Below are 19091 nucleotides of genomic sequence, written 5' to 3' on the forward strand. Positions count from 1 at the left end.
GTGGCGCCGCCGGGGCCGGCGCGCGCCGCGCCGCTTCTGGACTGAGCCGAGCTGGGCCGGGCGGCTCCGCCTCCGCGCGAAGAGTAGCGGCGAGCCGAGCCCCGGCTCCGCGGCGGCGCCCGCCCTTTCACCAGGCGGAGCAGGAGGATGCGGCCCGGAGCGGAGCTCTGAGCGATGGAAGGAGTCCTGTACAAGTGGACCAACTACCTGGCGGGTAGGCGGCGGGCCGGGCCTGCGGCGGCCTTTGGAACTGTTGGGCCTGCTGTGCGAGGCTCTGGGCCTCGGCCCTGGGGGGGCTGCGTGTGGGCCCCGGCGTCGCGCCCTGCCTCGTGCTGGGCGGAGGGCTCCGGCTGCGGGGCTGACCCCTGCGTTTCGATGGGGCCTCTGGCAGCTGGGCGGGGAGCCTCAGTCCCGGCGTCTCGTTCTGCGAGCTCGGATGTTGCTCTTTCTGTCTTCATGAGAAATGGCTTTTATTTGCCGGGTGCGGATCTGCTGGGTAGTGTTGCTTGCTGTTGAGGGCTTGTAGAATGGTTTGGGTTGGAAAGGACCTCTAACATCATGTAATTCCAATCCTTTGCTATAGGCTGCGGTACCTCCCTGTAGCCTAAGTTGCTGAGAGCCCATCTAGCCTGGCCTTTAATCCTTCCATGGAAGGGGCATTCACAGACTTACTAGGCAACCTGTTCATAATCAGGTTGGGTTGCCGGAAATCTTCAGTGCTCAATGTTCTTGAAGTCTGAATTCTCCTAATTGGGTTTTGGATGTTGGTTTCTAAAGTCTCTGTTTCTCTGTCCTAACTAAAACATACAAAAGCTGGAGTTCAGGGTAAGATATGCAGGAATTGCATCTGTAGAGCTGCTGTGGACCACAGATCTGCATTATCTGTGTTTGCTGTCTGAAAGCGCAGCATTGTTTGCACCATCCTCCCATAACAGAGACGTCATCTCTGTCTGGAGATAGCAATGGGTGGGCTGCACTTTCAAGGTGCAAAAGATTTTTTTTCTAGTGCTGTAATAGAACTGATTCTGCCTGTAGAGTAGGTTGTGCTGGATCCCATGCTGTGCCTAATCAAGCCTCGTCTTGGCAACCATTGACTTCATTGCCCTCTCAGTCTCCTGGTCCTTGTGTGTGCTATTCTGCTTCAGGGAATTCAGTTTTTAGTGTGGAGTGGTGCAAAGCTATGAAGGCTTAGAAAACATGATACCTTGTGGTGTTTATTACGAACTTCTCATTTGGTCTGTTACCTAATAGGTAAATATGTAGCAGTAATTGAAAGCGCTGTACAATAGACAGTTACATGTATGTGTACGTGGCTGCCTCTACTAGTCAGTCACCCTCTAAACTACCAATTTGCAGGACCCTTCCTTCCACGTGTGTTGCCCAACTGAGGGCATCTACTGCTGTTGCATTTGAAAATTATGGTGTCAGAAATTCTGTAGAATTTCCTGAGTATAACAGGGAATCAAGTTTCAGAAAACCAAGTGTATTACTGATTTTTTTTTTTTTCAGTATTGTTACCAACCTTGTTGTTACTCTGCTCTGTGTTTTTGTAGTCAAAAAGAGGCCGTAGTATTTATTGTAGTTTTCACAGTAGCAGCCAAGCAGCTTGTTATCACTGCTGAAGCACAGTGGAAAATATTATTTAGTTTCCTCTTTCTTTAACAGCAAAGGAGACTCCTCTCTAGCTTCAATAATATGGGTGCATCTAGGGACTTGTAAAATACAAATTTTGTTAAGTATTTTGTCAAATATCAGATTTGATTACTCATCTAAACTCAAGTTAGAGGTGATTTTGTTCTTTTGCTTACTTTTGTGAGGCACCTTCTGTTTTTTTTCCAACGCCAGCATAATATGAGGCAGAAATAATCATCTATATACAGTCCCTTTTTATCAGAATAAGACTATTCAGATGCTGGTTGACTTAATGCATGTGCCGAGGAGATAAGGGTAGTTCAGAGTGCAATACCACACCACTTGGGGAAAAAAAAACCAACGAAAAGCTAGTGCATTTCAGAGGTGCATTTTGTAGGACATGGTCTTCTGTGCAGTCGTTTCGTTGCACGTTGTTTAAGCGTAAGTGGTTTTGTACACATATAACTTGATTATTTTTTTTCCTATGGGATCTGGGCTCCCTTAGTGATTGTGGTTTTTCTGTTTGTCGGTTTGCTTGTTTTTAATATTCTGTTTTTATGAGAATGTGGATCTGCCTATTGAGTACACGCCTGCATTTTGAAAGATAAAGATGTATGCTGTTACAGCTAATATATAACTTAAAGAGATGTTGCATGTTATTATTTCCTTATCTTGGAATTGTGATACTGGAACAGGCAGTGGAGGGAAGTGATGAAGTCACTGTCCATGGAGGTGTTCAAGTAATGTTTAGATGTAGTGCTGAAGGACATGTTTCTATGTGCCTGGTGGTGATGGGTTTGTTGCTAAATTTGATGGCTTTCTAACCTTAATGAGTGTGATACTGTGTTTCATGTGATCTGGTCCTGTGCTTCTTGAATTAGCATTAATAGCGGTAGTGACTAAAAGGCTTCATACTGCTCACGTTAGCAGATGTTCAAGAGTGATGGCTGTCTAAACTGCAGTGTTACAACGTGTGGGTGCTAGATGGCTGCAGCTTGGTTTGCTGGTTTGGGGGCATGGTGAGTCCCAAAGACCACATTGTTGTGTCACCAAATGTGTTGAGGCCTTGGCCATACATTACTGCTGTCCCATCAAAACTGAACAGGAAATTAGAAATGTGGTCTCAGATTGTAAAATAGAGGGATCATCTGTTCATATTGCCTAGCTGATACAGCCTATAACGGGTCCAAGCTCTCAAGGAATACTTAAGTTCTGTGTTGGTTTTAGAAAGAAAGGTAATTTGCTAGGCAAAAATATTGTTTGATAGCATTGAGAAATATGGTACCCTTTCTACTGAGCATTGAGTTTTATAAAACAGCTCTAAGAGAAATAAATAGAATTGTTGTTACGGGCCCTAGTGGGTTAAAATATATTAGCATTTCTATTTGTCATAATGCTCTGTAGAGTTCTCAGAGATTCCTGTATAAACTGCTCAGTTTTATAGCAGAATAAGGTCAGTGATCATGAAATAGGTTTGCTGATGCAAAGCTGGTGAAACTCTGAGTGGGGTTGGTGTAATCTGTCCTTGCAAATGGACTCTACGTAATATAAGCTGCATCTCAGTTCCCTGTACAGTGCTTGACATTAAGTTGTTGAGCAGTGGAGCTGAGCCACCTTCAGAGGCAGTGGTGTGTCAGTGGTCAAGTGTGCCATGCGAACCTTTTCACTGAAATACAGTAGGTAGAGGAGACTGAATGTGGCATTTGTGATGGCAGTTATTTCTATGACTACAATCTAAAGGAAGTCTACCTGAAAAATGCATTTGGACAAAGATGTTTCTTCAGAAGTATCCCTTCAAAATGGGATTAATTACTGGCTAAATTAAAATTTCATTCTGCAGTAGAATGGAAAGTAGTAGAAACCAAAATACTGCCAATCTTTCATTCAAAAAGAATGGGAATGAATTAGCTGTATAATACTGGTGCGATGATAGAGCAGCTCTTGTCTTCAGACCACAGACACTTTATTTCCTGTTGTGTCATGGGATTGCTATAATGTTTGCATCGTTTGTAAAAGATTTAACAGCCAAAGAGATGCATTTGATTTGCAATTTAGTAATTAAACTAAACTTCCTTTTTCATGTTTTTGATCTTGCCAGGTTGGCAGCCTCGGTGGTTTGTCTTAGACAATGGGATATTGTCGTACTATGATTCACAGGATGACGTTTGCAAAGGCAGCAAAGGAAGTATAAAGATGGCCGTGTGTGAAATAAAAGGTAAGAGTTGGATTTCTGCTAGAAGAAATTTTAGGTGTTGGGGAGGTGGAAGAGACCAACCAATGTACAGTTTGCATCATAGATTTTTCCTTCCTCTTTTTGTGTATTTATAGTTCAACATGATTGCTTTGTAGTTTATGAATGATACGAGTATGAATTATGAAATGGTAATGAAAGAAAAGGTTTGGGGCATTCAGAGCTTTTTTTTTTTTTTTTTAAAATTATTATTGTAATTCAAAACCCACAATATATTCTTCTTTGTTCTGAATAGTTGTGTGCATGTGGCCTGTGCTTGAAGTTGCCTAGGCTAATTGTTTGTTTATACCTCTTTTCAGTCATGTAAGGGACTGAAATGCTAATTTTTCACAAGAGTGGCAGCAGTAACCTGAAAGGGGGGAGATGCTTAGAAAGCAGAGATGCTCAGTCTTTTGTTTTCTTGAGTCATTTTTGTTGTTTTGTTCTTATGGTGTACGAAGGATGATAGGTGAAGTCTAGATTTGATTATCTCCTACATCCATGGCTAGTGGGAAGTGGATTTGGAGAAACTGTGGTTGGTAATGTGAACTCAGCAAAGTATTCTGTTGAAGATGTAGTAATGGATATAATGGACTGTAAGCGGAGTCCACCTCAGTTCTTGTTCCTAGGGCTGGGTGACCTGACAGCAGAGAAGATTAATTCACTTTTTAGTCTTCTATAATGCTTTTTAGATCTCTATAAGTACTTCTTGCAACGAAACTCTTAAGTTTGCCATCTTTAGATCAGAGTTAGAGTGCAGCTATTACTACAGGTTAATGTGCAGTGAATTGTTAATGCAGTAAGGAAATGTCCTTTTATTTGCGTTGTTCGGTGTTTGGTGCTCCTGCCTTTTCTCTTGAAGAAGATGCACTAGGGAGCTGTTCTGGGTTTTCTGTTGTTTGGCAGCAGTACAGAGATACTGCTTTGAGATCTTTTTATTTAATAAATAAGCGTTACCAGGTTAGGGTGTGTGAGCTGTAGTTTTTGTGGTTTTGCTTTGGTTTGGTTTTCTTAAAACTTCTTTTTCTCTTTTATATCTTTAGTCCATGCAACAGACAACACCAGAATGGAGTTAATCATCCCAGGGGAACAGCATTTCTATATGAAAGCAGTTAATGCAGCTGAAAGGCAGAGGTGGCTGGTAGCACTGGGAAGTGCAAAGGCCTGTTTAGCAGATACTAGAACAAAAAAAGAAAAAGGTATGTGTGTTCCCATGCACAAGCCAACCACTTTTGCACAATTTCAGGTAATGATAGCAAAAATACTGTGGTAGAAATTCAGCACTGTTGTCTTTAAAATAAAAGTTGTCATCGTTTCTAATCATCTGTAGGGTATATTTCCCCGTGGTATTTGAGATATGGTAATGACTGATGCAAATAACTGTTACGTAGTCTGTTATTGACTTTATTTTGCTGCTCATAGGCTTTATCACTTCTCCTTTCTGTATTGCTTTTCAATTTGGATTACTTTGCCTTCTTCAGATTTGTCCTGCACCATGTTTCTATTTGGCATTCCAGGAATGTTGCTGAGATCACATGAAGTAGAGTATATGAGTTCAGTTTACTTCAAAGAAACTTGTATCATTTCTCTTTTAACAAATACTCCATGTTTGGTTAGGAGCCTGACTGTGGGCAGTTAGGAACAAGCAGTTTAAAGCCAAAGTCTATAGAGTTTGGATATCTGATTCCCAGGGCTGTTTTTGAGAAGGTATATATGTTCATTAGTTTTTTGCTTAATGCATTTTTACAGACACTGCAGTAGTGGATACTCTGTGTCTTTATTCTGTTTGAGACTACGAACCACTTCTGTGTAAAATCAGTCACATGCTTTATTCTTAAAATTTCTGAACGTGTTCAGCTCTGTCCTATTTGACAGTAATGCATCCTGAATTTTAATATGTGGGCATTGTTTAAGTTTCCTTTTACGGAAGAGAATTCTTCCAAAAACCCACTGGATGAAATCGCCTCCACTACAGGAAGGCAACACACAAGTACTTTACTGAATCAGACTAAAGGCCTCTTATGAAAACCAAAATCAAAATATTTGAAGGGAATTAATGTAAGAAAGAGAATGTAAATAAGGTGATCTCTCCTGGTTAACCTGAGGTGTGTACAAATGTGAGTATATTCTCATCTTTCCAAATCTTTTCACAGAGTAGTTGAGTCTGGAGGAGACCTCTTGAGATAGTGTATATATCTGCTCAAGCAGATTCAATTATAGCAGGCTGCCCAGGACCACAGCTAGCTCAGTTTTAGTATCTCCAAGGATTGAAGTACTAGAGTTTCCTGATAAAACAGTCCACTACAATAGTACAAAACTATTTTCTCAAGCTTGGATGAAATATCCTATGTTTCAGTTTTTTCCCATTACGTTTTTTCCTGTCACTGAGAACAGTCTGGCTGTGTCTTCTTCAAATCTTCCTGTCAAATACTGAGTTATCTACAAACTGCTTCATATTTGCCCACGCCTTAACGCTTGCAGCTGCCTCTCTGTCTCCTTGTATGTCAGAGAATCCAGTCCCCTATCATTTTCACAATCCTTTGCCAGATGTGGTCCAGTGTGCTCATATCTTTCTTGCACTGAGGAGTAGATTGAGCAGAGTACTCCAGATGTGATTTCACAAGCCTTGACTAGAGGGAAAGGATTACCTTCTTGACCTCTTCCATTGCGAGAAGCATCAGCAACTTACTGTTAGACTGTGTTGTTTGTAGTGGTTATGAAGCCATTTAATTTCAGCTGCTGCCGGTCTGATTCTCTATAATTGCTTTTATTTTCTGTGCAGTATTTTTGCTGTTTTGTTGTAACCATTTCTGCAGTCTGCTAAATTTTCATTTAGTGACTTTTTTGTCTATATTGCAGTGTAGTTGAGACAGATTTCAACTTTATTTTCTTGTTATGTGCTTCTTTCTGATTGTCCTTAAAGCAGCATCAGTTACCAAAAGTACAAACTAATTGTCTAGTGGTGTTCCATGTTTGTTTACAACCTTTTGGCCCCACACAGCTAAATCACTTGTATTGTGCAGTTTATTAGCAACAGATAACGGGTGCTTTTAGATTGCTGGTGATTAATTCACTGTCTGCAAAGTGTGTGAGGCTAATCAGAAACAATGCAATGCACAGGGAATAACTAATTGTAATGCAGCCTGGCCACAAGCACACTAAATTATAAAACTAACTCTATACAGATTACAAAGTTTCCTGAGGAAGTGCTCAACATAGCTGAGTGTGTGAACCTTACCCAGTAGGCAACCTTATGGTGTGGGGAAAAGAGTTTCAGCTCACTGACTGATTCTAGGAATCAGAGATGGTCTGTCTCTCACTTGTCTGCAAATGTATCTTCCTTATCTTCCCACTCTCTTAAGCCAATTTTTTTAGCATTTCTTACTCTGCAGATGGAGCTTGACTAGCTTTAGTCATTACGTTACTTTGTTCTGATTGGCATAAAATTCTTGTGCTTTGCTTTTTGTTTGCACCTTGGAGGCAGGTAGCTTTTGGAATGGAGGTGTGTTTTGGTATTATAATGAGCAGAGTTTGCTAAAGGGTGGCATTTTGTAAAACGGATGGCAGAGTTTTGGCCCAGGAGTAGCAGGTAGACAGATTGATGCCACCAAGTCTCCGTCCTGGTATTGTTTTTCTTAGAGTCAGTCCATTGGGTTTTCTTGAAGTTGGTGATGCCTAAGGCTACCTATGGAACTACTATAGATCAAAGAACTTGGTTGTAGTCTACTCCACCCTACCTTCCTTGCCATTTTAATTGAACACAGACTGCACTCTGCGCTTGTACCACTGTGAAAGATCTGTACCTAAGTTTCCAGTAAGTAATGATAGTTTAAGCAATTATTATGCTGTAAGTTGATATTTCCTTTATTTCTTACAGAAATAAGTGAGACCAATGAATCTCTTAAAACCAAAATGTCTGAACTTCGTCTCTATTGTGATCTTCTGATGCAGCAAGTTCATACAATACAAGAATTTGTTCAGCATGATGAGACTTGCTCTCCTCCCAGCATTGAGGTATTGAATGTCTGTAATGGTATTAGGTACCTTATTCTGCTTAAGGTTCCACTGACAACTTACGTTCTTTTCCCTTCTTCATAATTTTGGGAGATCTAACTTCAACTCAGTTTTTGAATGCCTGTGTCTACGTAATACTAATATTGGTTAAAAGGACAGAAGACCTGTTATATCTGCTACTAGTAAAAATATAATAGCGTTTGTAGGGGAAGTGCTAAGTCATAGCCTGAACCAGTGATTGAGCACCTGGTGGGAAGGCAGGATCAACCTAAGAGAGCTCAGGTGTATGCAACGCACCTGAGTGACCAGAAGGGATGGAGGCAAGATCTGCTCTTTCCCAGACCTCATTTAAGGGTTGGCAGTAGAGGCAAGGGTATCTTGCTGGAGATCCCTGCCTTTCTGCCTGAGGCATCTGCCTTTCTGCCTGAGGCATTCCAAAAATAAGCAGTAATTCTTTCCTTTGTTTCTGTGTCCACGGCTGCTGCGTTTGGACTCGTTTTCATTTGCTGTAGCCTAGGATTGTGCCACTCCACTATCATTGCTGTATTGCTGATTGGAAGAGTTTTAAAGGAGGATGGGGGGCAGGGGAAGTGAGCCTTCCCTTCCATTGATAAGGTGTGGAATGGCATAGCTATATTAGAGGGACAGATGCTAGAAGGGGCATTGAAGGACCCGCTTCTTTGAGAGGTGCTGGCAAAACTGCAGTCCAGACAAATGGTATGATGATGAGGCAGTGACTGCTGGGGTGATAGAAGGCAATGGAGAAAATCAAGGGAAATAATTAAAAGGAATTTAGGAGTTATTCTATAAGGAGATGACAAGACCAGCTGTCCAGCTTGAAGTGTCTCTACACCAATGCATGTATCTTTGGAAACAAACAGGAGGATCTGGAAGATACTGTGCTACTAGAAAACAGCAATATAGTTGCTGTCACCAGGACCTCATAGGATGATTCCCATGATTGGAGCATGGCTATCAATGGCTACAAGCTGTTCAAAAGGGACAGGCAACGAAGGAGGGAAGGGGGTGTTGCTATCTGTGTCAGAAAAGGAATAGCATGTGAAGAGCTTCCCGAAAGAATAGTCGTGAGCAAGTCAAAAGCCGTTAGGTGACAGTTAGAGACCAAGGCAGCAAAGGGAGCCTTGTGATTTTTGTCTTCTACTGGCCACCTGATCATGAGACTTGGCAAGTCCAAATGTAAGATCTTGCACCTGAGTTGAGGCAACCCTCTCCATCAATACAAGCTGTGGGGTGAAAAGATTGTGTGCAGCCCTGGTGAAAAAGACCTGGGGATACTGGTGGATGGGAAGCTGGGCATGAACCAGCAATGCATCCTTGTAGCCCAGAGAACCAATTGGATCCTAGGCTGCATCAAAAGAAGCATAGCCAGCTGGTCAAAAAGGGTGATCCTGCCCTTTTACTCTGTGTTGGTGAGGCCTTACCTGGAGTACTGTGTCCAGATGTGGAATCCAGTGCTAGAAAGGCATGACCTGTTAGAGCATATCCAGAGCAGGGCCACAAAAGTGATCCAAGGGATGGAACACCTCTCCTATGAGCATAGGCTGAGAGAGCTGAGACTGTTCAGCCTGGAGTGGAGAAGTCTCTGTGGTGGCCTTTCAGTATCCAAAGCGGAGCTACAGGAAAGAAGGGGACAGATTCTTTAGCAGGGTCTGTGGCGATAAGCAAGGGAGAATGAATTGCAAGCTCAAAGAGGTTAAATTTAGGTTATCTGTAAGGAAAAAATCTTTGATAACTCGGGTGGTGAGGCACTGGAACAGGGTGCTCAGAGATGTGGTGGATGCCCATCCCTGTGGAGACTTTCAAGGTGAGGCTGGATCACACCCCTGGCAACCTGATCTAGCTGTGGATGTCCCTGTTCACTGCAGGGGAGTTGGACTAGATTACCTTTATAGGTCCCATACAACTCTAAGGATTCTGTGATTCTAAATTACTGTTAGGTCTTAATAGTAAGGATGGAATTTAGTGGGTGTATGGGAAAATTGTGTTTGTCTTTTTTCTTGCTTATACTTCTGCTTTCATTTGCTTTCAGAACATGAATGAAGCCTCTTCCTTGCTTAGTGCCACGTGTAATACGTTTATCACAACACTTGAAGAATGCGTGAAGATTGCTAATGCCAAGTTTAAGCCAGAAATGTTCCAGCTGCCTCATCCCGATCCCTTAGTTTCTCCTGTGTCGCCATCACCTGTCCAAATGGTTAGACACTTTTAAAATGCTTTTTTTCTCTAAGGGTCATGTTGTTGTTTATGGGAAGAAAAATGGTAGAAAAGTATTGCTGTGTGCTTTGATGTCAGCAGATGGAATCTTGACTTTGCTATGTTCAGTGCTGGTTTTAAATATTTGGTAAATCAATACTTCTCTGTTTCCAGTCTTTGTTTTCTAGCCTTTATGTAATCAGAGTAATTTGTCATACCTATCTAGATCCTGTACTGAGATATCCATGAAATTACTGAGATTTGAATACTAGAAGCACTTCAGCAGTATAACATATCTTTCAATGTATGTCATTCAAAAATGTTTATATTAGTGTAATATAATGTTGTTTATCAAAAAGGTAAATAATTGTAAAGATACTACTTGCATAATTGTTCGTTACTAATTGTTTCTTTTAGGAGGACAGTATATGCAGAATTGTCTTAAATATCTCATTAATTGCGTACGTTGATTCTAAGATGGGCTGTATTGTAGCTTTTTGTTGTGGGATTCCCTTTATTTGCGCTTTGATCTTATCTCCTTATCTTCTTCCAATCTATTTATCTTCCAGTTTATTTATTTAAAGTAATACTGTTCATATGTAGAAGTTTGGCAGTGGTGTCAGAAGAACCACAAAGAATCAAAGGACAGAATTTTGGCTTTGTGTGTGCAGAATTTAAATGGTCTTTTGGTAGGGGGGAAGAAGACTCCCTCAGTATTTCTGTTTATCACATATTTTGGTTAAATTGCATTTCCTGTGTGAGCATTGGTGGCAATCCATTTTATTTTTTTTTTCCTTTTTTAGAGTTAAAACAGGTTTTGTTGTGTTTTGTTTTGTTTTTAACAAAAGTTGTTTTTAATTAAAAGAAAATCACCCGTCCTCTTTGTGAGGCTGTAAATAAAGTATAAATTAATGTCACTGTGAATCATTCCTGTAAACAACTTGTGACTTTTTTTTGTTTTCCTAGATGAAGCGTTCCATTAGCCATCCTGGTCCTTGTTATTCAGAAAGGTACTTTTCTATTCCATTAGATTTTTTTCTCAAAACACCTTGCAGAACCTGCTAGCACTAAAATTGAAGTGTTGCTGCGTCTGTTACTTGCTCTGTAAATATTTATTCATGCTAGAAACTTCATGCAAATGACTTCTGCTAACTTCATAAATTTAGACATGTAGCCTGAAGTGCTACCATTGTTTTTTGGGTTAATCTTTCAGATTTTTGAACTATTTTCTTCTGCATGCAAACAACAAACTGCATTTTTTTTTATTTCAATTTTCAGGCTTTAAAATTATGAAAATCAAGGATGTTCTGTTGACCAGGTCATTTCTGTGTTAGTATAGTGAAAAACATAATTGATTGAACAACAAATCTATAGTCAAAGTTGTTTTCAAATTTGGGTTCTTACAGATTTTTCATACTAATATAACTCATTTTGTTTATAGGGATAATCACTCTGTGAAAGAACCAATTTCCCTCCATCGGTTATCACAGCAACGCAGAAGAACATACTCAGATACAGAATCTTACAGTGACACTCCCCTGGAAGATTCTCAGAGTAAGTTTGGAAGAGGGATGGTTGTTTTCTTTTGTATCTTTCTGTAGAATTTATTACCCTGTTTATGTCAAGTATTGTAGTGCTGATGTCAGTACGAGGGAAAAGATTTGGTTATACATTTCCTACGCTACAGATTGAAGCACCTGTGTTATGTAACTGATTTCTCTGGTTTTCATTCATATTGATAAGAATCTTACAGCTGAAGCTGAAATATTGAAGTGAGTAGGACTGCTTGTAATCTAAAATGGAGATCTAACCAAAACAGGAGTGTTTGTACTAAACAGTAGTTTCTCCTGGTTTAATGGGCCTTACTGAGTTAGTATTTGGTTCTGTGGTTTTTCAGTCTTGATTCTTGCTGTCCTTTGGACTCTGTCGTAACTCCTCTCAGGAAGACTTTTAACTTGGCTAGTTCTGGTTTAGTCTTGCTTTCTTCTGGAATGCCTAGTGCGTCACTTGGATTGAAAAAACCTGAGGCCTGTGCGGTGCTGAGAGCATGTGTGAGCCCAGAGAGGTTCTAATGCTTTTACGCTATCATGTCACAAATATTTGCACCTCCACACCATTTCCTTGGTTTTCTGATGCTCACATATTGTGGAACGACAACCACTTTTGCCTCAGTCACCTGCCACCAGCTTAGGATCTGCCACCATCGATCCCAAGCTAATAAACTTGGTTTAAACTCCATTCTGTGTTTCTCTGCTAATGTGGCTGCACATCAGTCTTGATTTGGTTGTTAACATCTGGACCTTCTTCACCAAGCCTAACTCTTTCCAGGACTGCTGAAAAGTCTTCTTCCTGCTAACACCAGAGTTTTCTAGTTATCCTAACTTTTCCTCTTTCCTGACAGGCAGTCTAACAATACTCAACTTGCAGAAGTCATCAATTTAGTTTTAATAATAGAAATTGTTTTAATTAAATGTGTATAGTGCACCAGTGTTTTTCTTTCTATAATAAATCTTTGTCATACGGCATTTGTCTGCACAGATGGCTGTCCTCCAAATTCAATACTAATTGTTTTAAAAAGGTACTAGATGTATATTAGGTGAACATTCATTATATCCATCATCCTTGTGTGTGATACTGATGGAAATCTTTTAGAAGTCCAGAGTAATTATGCATCTAATTCCTTATGAAGAGCAAAGACTTAATAAGTAGAATAACTGACAGATTGGGTGAGGGATTTTTTTAATTGGAAATTTAAATCTTCTTGATATCTTCATAGGATCTGCTTACTGCCCTGGAAATGCTGTAAATGGGAATCTGGTGTCATCAACCATTCCAGAAGAAAATAGATCGATATCAAATGAAAGATCTGACCTGGAAGGGAGTCTCTCATCCTTTTCTTCCTGAAGAAGCTGAAAGTGTTTAAATTTTCTATAAAAAATGCTATGCAAAGGCTGCTGTAATTATATTGTTATTATAGGAAGTAGTAATTTCCCTTTTTAGAAGGATTTCTCTGCACTTTATAGAATAACCTGAAAAATATCTTTGAAGTGTATTTTATCTTTATATAGTTTATTTGCAAGAGTATTTTCCTAATATTTCACAGTTTGAATGTGCATTTTTTTGGAACAAATGATGGTTTAAAAGATAAACATCTACATTTGTAAATGTTGCTCTTTATAAAAAGTTTGAAGGTCTGACTGATACAGTAGTAAACCTGCAGATTATAAACTTTAGCAAAGAGGTTTTGTTTTGTGTTTTCTTTTTTTTCCTTTTTGGAGAAAGTGCAGCTTGTGCCTGCTGATCATTTGTATAAGCAGTCTGTCTGGAGCTTTGATGGCCCTGCTGGGGCTTTTTTTTGCCTGAGTAAGGACTGTGGGACTGGGCATTAACGGATCTATTCTAGCAGCATGATGGTAGTTGACATTGCCTTCTTTAAAAACACAAGGGTATATATAATCTGGTCCTTGTTTTTAGCCAATGAGAGTAGAAATATTTCATGTATTTTTCTATTAAAAAAAAAAAAGTATACAAATAACTTAATATGAAGCATTTGTATCAAGCATTGGATATTTAATAATTGTATTTATTTATTCTTCTTTTGCATCAAAATTTTTTTACCTACTTTCACTACTAAAGATACAAAAATCTACTAAAGGTTTCAAAATGGGCATAAATTGTTTCTGATGTGTGTAGCATCACAAGTAGCTAATGCAGCACTTCTAATATATACTCTGCTCATGTAATACTTTGTTGAAAACACATCTTGTAGAAGTAACTATTAGACCATGAAGCTGCTGTTGGTATGGATAGGTGTATCTGTACTTGGACATATTTTATTTGTGACATATTTATACAAAGGGAGCTTCTGTTTTGGTGATTCCTTCATGTCGTTTCAGGATGGTGTACACCAGGGGATGCATTCTGCTCTCATTTACATCAGTGTAAATCTGCGTTAACTGTAAGTGAGATCAGATTCTGATACTCAGTAATTCATGAGTAGTATAATGTAGAATAACAGTGCCTACTAGTACCTTAATCCATAAGGTTGCTAGCGTTAGCATTGTAAGCTTTTGGCATAGGAAGGAGGGTTGGTGTTCATTTTAAGATAAGCTTGGTTTATGAAGTCTTAGCTGAAGAGCACTTTAAGCAAGCCATTTACTGTTTTTTGTTTACACAGTTCCTAAATAAATGCACAGGGTTTTTTTGTACTTGAGCACATACCAAAATCTGTTTTTTATAATCAAATCTTCTTTAATTTGGTCTAAGTCGTCTTCCTCTGGTGTTTATGAATAATTTGGTGGTATTGAAGCAGTTTGGAAAAGACAGATGGGTTTGGATTTGAAGGTTTCATTATAAACTTGTGGAATATTGATTCATCTAAATCAAAATAGATCCAAACATTGAGAAAAAGCATAAACTGTTGCTTGTGTAGGCTACCAGTCTTTAAACCATTCTGTTGGTTGTCAGAAGGAACGGAAAGGCTCATTTGAATGAAGTTATTAATGGCTTCCAGCTCAGTGCTGTCATTTGTGCTCAGTTCTGCCAGTTTTCATGCACCTGTCATTTGCATATCAGCCACACATGCTTCTACTTTTTTTTTTCCTAAATGTTTGCTTTTATGTATTCTCTGTGACACCTAAGGCAATTGTAAAAGCAAGTATTAAAAAAAACAGCGTTCAGAGAAGTAAATGACGTACTTGGGTGTTCTGTTGAATCATATATATTGGTTTAGGAACGCCTACTGAAATTTCACTCAAGTTTTTTCCAATGTAATGGTAAGTACATATATATGGTAAGTACATATATACAGTAAGTACATATATATGGTAACTACATGTCACTTTAATGGGAGTCTGTTTCTGACTTTCAGCTCCTACAGAGAAAATAAATAGTCTGGACTCTGTGCAAACATTTCCCTGACACTGATCAGTATGTGTAGTTGTAAATCAGTGTTTAAAATACTGCTGATAAATATTTTAGGTATGATTGGTTAGATAAAAGTTGTAATGTTTAGATTCAAGTATAACGGCTCCCTGTAATTAATTACTTCAGGACTCTCTTGTTTTTTTTCCATGTGACTAAAGCAGGAATGATAGATATCTTTTAGTATATGTGCAACATATTCTTGCTAAAGGTAAATCAGCTTTTTTTTTTTTTTTTTCCTTAATATACTTCTGCACTATGGCTGAAATCCTAAAGTGTGTTTAAGTAAGTGAAATGAGTGAAGATGATATACCATAGTACTTTTGGCATTAGGAGCTAAGAAGTCATTCTGAAAAATTGTACTAAGCTAGAACCAGAGTGGGCCAGGTGTGTAAGATATATACTAAATATATATATATAATATAAAATATGAAAAATATATGTAATAAAAATTATAAAAAAATATAAAAATATTATATATTATGTTTTTGCTTCCAGGTCCAGGGGAAAGCTAACTAGAAATGCATAATTGTATTATTGCTCTTTTTTGTGGGGAATGGGAGCTGACCTTCATAACAAAAGTTACATAATTAGTGCATTAATACCGGAATGGAGGAAGTAAATAATTTTGGACATTCATTCTTCATTTTCTTATTTTTATTCAGAGAATGCTTAGTCATGAAAATTGCTGTTGTTTTGGGATGTTTTGTGAAAGTGACACTCAGTTTTAGTGTTAACTTCACTGTCTTGTGAACACAGGCTCAGCACCGTGTCACGTTATCTATTAAAACTGTACTCCAGCAAATTCGGTAAGTACATTATTGAAATCCTATTTGAGGCATATGAGTTAGTCATCTGCTTAAAGTTAGATGTGCTTGCAGACAGAACTAACTTGCTTATACTACCACATGAACTGCTTGCAGCTTGATATAGTAAAAATGTCTAGATTCAGTAGAGACAATTGAAGACTGAATTTCCAGTAGCGAACTGATCTCTTTTTTGATCAGATATCAGATATTGATCTCTTTTACTGCTGTCTCTAAGGGAAAGTACCACACATTCAGATTCTTTGTCATTGTTTCTAAACGTGCCTATTTCCATCACTACCAACTGTCTTGATCTTGTCATGATCCAAAACGTAGCTTTCTTTTGTATTTTAACCTCCATTTATTAGCTAAATGGAGGTTTATTAGCTGAAATTCAGGTCATTTTGTCTCTGACTACGTGACTCCCTTGCAGTGCTGAGCTTGCTCCATAGGCGATTACAGGTGGGAGTCTAGCAGCAATGTAGTCCTCTTAGTGCTGTACACTAAGCTAGCATAGCCTACTGAGAAGCAAGGTAAGTTTTGCCAGTTGGTGAATGGTGCTACTTACTGTGTTTCTGGTAACCCACACAGGCTGACCTAGCATGGATCTTGAAGGTGTTCAGCACCTCACTGTGTGCTGCACAAGCAGGGCCCTAGCTTTGAAGGCACATCTAGGCATGTTTTTTCCTTCAGGTGAGACTTGTTCTTTTCTTGCTCTTGCAGCTCAGAAAGCAATTGATATCCTGGGCTCCATCAGAAGAGAGGAAGCGATTGTCCCTCTCTGCTCCTGTAAGGCGCCATCTGGAATACTGTGTCCAGGTCTGGAGCTCCCAGTACAAAAATGACAGCGACTGGAGAGGGTCCAGAAGAGCGTCACAAAGATGAGCTGGAGGCTGGAGCACCTACCCTACAAGGACAAGTCGAGGGAGCTGGGCTTCAAGGCTGCTGCAGGGTGACCTCATTGCAGCCTTTCAATACCAAAAGGGAGACTAGAAACAGGAGGGGAGTCAACTCTTTGAAAAGGTAAATAAAACTATTTCCTCTTGTCCTGCTGTTAAGTTGAAGGAGGCAAGATTTAGGTTGGATGTCGGGGAAGTTCTTTACTATGAGAGTGGTGAGGTGCTAGAACAGGCTGCCCAAGAGAGGTTGTGGATGCCCCGTCCCTGGATGGGGCCCTGGGCAGCCTGGTCTAGTATTAAATGGGGAGCTTGGTGGCCCTGTATGTGGCAGAGGGGTTGGAGATTTGTGATCCTTGAGGTCCCTTCCAACCTGGGCCATTTTGTGATTAACTTCACTGTGGTATCAGTGTTCATTGTTCTATGAGTAGTGCCCAGCTAGTTTATAATTGTTTCAATTTTTTTTCCTATGGAAAAAAGTGAACCCGCGAAGGAGTTAAAATACTCAAATTAAACCAAAACACCGAACAAACACAGACTTTAAGGTGCAGAAAGCATGCTTTATTTTAAATGAACAATTCTATCTCAAGGAGGTTCAACATCTAACAATTAGATTTAATACTACATTAGAAGAACTACAGCAAATTGAAGTGCAGGGCAATACCTGATATAACAACAGCTTGTTTTCAAACTGTGGTTCACTGCTTAGTTGCCTGTAAGTGACTACTAAGTGTCTAATACTACTACACAAACTCAATCACTGCACCCTACAAACCTCCAAGAGTTGGTACTGCTGCTGCACTTGAGTACCTAAATGGCTTTGTTGATTATGGGGATGGCCAGGTGATGTTACTTTTTTAAAGCCATTCAGGCAGTCAGTGTGTCAGAAGCAGCACCCAAACAGTGGGCGAACAAAGTGCTGGCCGCTTGCACTTTGTTCAGAAATTGTCAGTCAGGTATGGAAATTATGACATAATCAGATCCAACGTAAAACACTAAAGTAATACTTACAGGAGGGTAAATGTAAATATCACTAGTGCCTTACATTTCTGATTCAACATAATTATTTGTGCATGTATGAAATACTATGCACAGTATCCTCTCTTGGTGGTAGGTAATCTTCAACAGGGAGCCCCTCTACCTGTTGAGGCGTTCTTAAACATCAACAATGAGTTGAGGCACAAAAATTAGTTAAATGTTGAGCAGGATAGTCGTTTGCCAGGAAACTTTCTCCTACCAACTGTTAATTCCAAAAGTTACATTTCAAAATGTCGTAAAACAAATGGTACAAAACTTCATAACCGTTAACTTCGGCTATATACAGTATGTACATGTCAGTGAAAAAAGTGTTTAAAATTCTTAGGTCAATAATGACTATAAGTCATAACGTATATCTCTGGACTTTGTCTCATTCAGGTAGGTACAAAAATATTTTTTTTTTTAATATTTACAGATCAGTCCATATATTAATCACTTGTAAAAAGACAAGTGTAAATAATACAGATCAAGCTTTCTAAATTGATCGAATATTAATATTCACAGTGGCAGAATCGGTACCAAATTCATTTCCTAAATTCAGAGTGTAAATTCCACCGTCATTCTTCTGGACATCCATGATGATCAGGGTGGTTAGATCTTCACTAGTTTCAATGTGGAATCTGCCTTGCTGGTCCTGACTGGTAATTTTTCTCCCTCTGCAGTACCACGTTATTTCAGGAGCAGGTTCACCCGAAAAAGCACAAGATAATGTGAGAACTTTTCCTTCATCAATACTGATGTCAGATGGCAGAGCTTCAATTTTTGGTGGTACTCCTTTACAAAACAGGAGAAGAAATACCAAGTTAGTTTGTTTCCACTAAACTTGTGAGGTGTAGCAGGTTTACTTCAAGGACTGTTTCAGGATATTCAAAGCACTAACTCTACCAGTAATTCATTGCTCACCTCTCACACCTGATTTAAGCATCTTACTAGTTGAACTTTCCAGTTGAGCCATACTAGATTTCCCCATAATACTGCTGGAGCTCATCTCTACAAAGGATTCTTTCATGGAGGACATGCTTTTGGCAGACATGCTTGCAAATTTCGTTTCAGTCATGCTGCTACTGCTGAAACTGCTGAATGAAGCCTCTTGTTTAGAAGCAGCCATTTGAAAGGATTGAGAAGAAAAACTTTCGTGCATGCTTGCGTCGCCACTTGTCTTCAATACTACCTCCTTTGGAGGTTCTTCAATTAGAGCTGAGGAGCATCACAAACATAGAAGGAAAAACCAATAACATCACATTAACTAAGGAAGTCATGCAGTCTATATGGTTAATTTCACAGAAATGAACAGACAGACAGCTTAGCTCAGTTTGCTTTCATTGGAAAACTGCAATG

At 39.4% G+C, this 19091-nt stretch overlaps 2 protein-coding genes across 2 annotated transcripts in view; one reads left to right on the forward strand and one right to left on the reverse strand.

Annotated features, from left to right (window-relative positions):
• Positions 1–131: 131 nt before the first annotated feature.
• On the forward strand, positions 132–12994 carry PLEKHA3 (pleckstrin homology domain containing A3; the record flags this gene model as incomplete). Its single annotated transcript, XM_079539443.1, has 8 exons — positions 132–214; positions 3731–3847; positions 4906–5061; positions 7740–7876; positions 9927–10091; positions 11057–11100; positions 11532–11644; positions 12867–12994. The coding sequence occupies exons 1-8, from the start codon at positions 175–177 to the stop codon at positions 12992–12994; spliced, it is 900 nt and encodes a 299-aa protein (XP_079395569.1). The 5' UTR covers positions 132–174.
• A 5078-nt stretch (positions 12995–18072) lies between these two features.
• TTN (titin) overlaps positions 18073–19091 on the reverse strand; it is a gene marked incomplete at its 5' end in the record, with an annotated part of 236845 nt that continues 235826 nt past the window's right edge. Inside the window, 2 exons of the mRNA XM_079538876.1 lie at positions 18073–18527; positions 18657–18950. Coding sequence (XP_079395002.1) covers positions 18229–18527; positions 18657–18950 — 593 coding nt within the window. The 3' untranslated portion in view covers positions 18073–18228. The remainder of the gene's footprint in view (positions 18528–18656; positions 18951–19091) is intronic.

Source organism: Tetrao urogallus (assembly GCF_951394365.1).
Source record: "Tetrao urogallus genome assembly, chromosome: 8".
NCBI lineage: Eukaryota > Metazoa > Chordata > Aves > Galliformes > Phasianidae > Tetrao > Tetrao urogallus.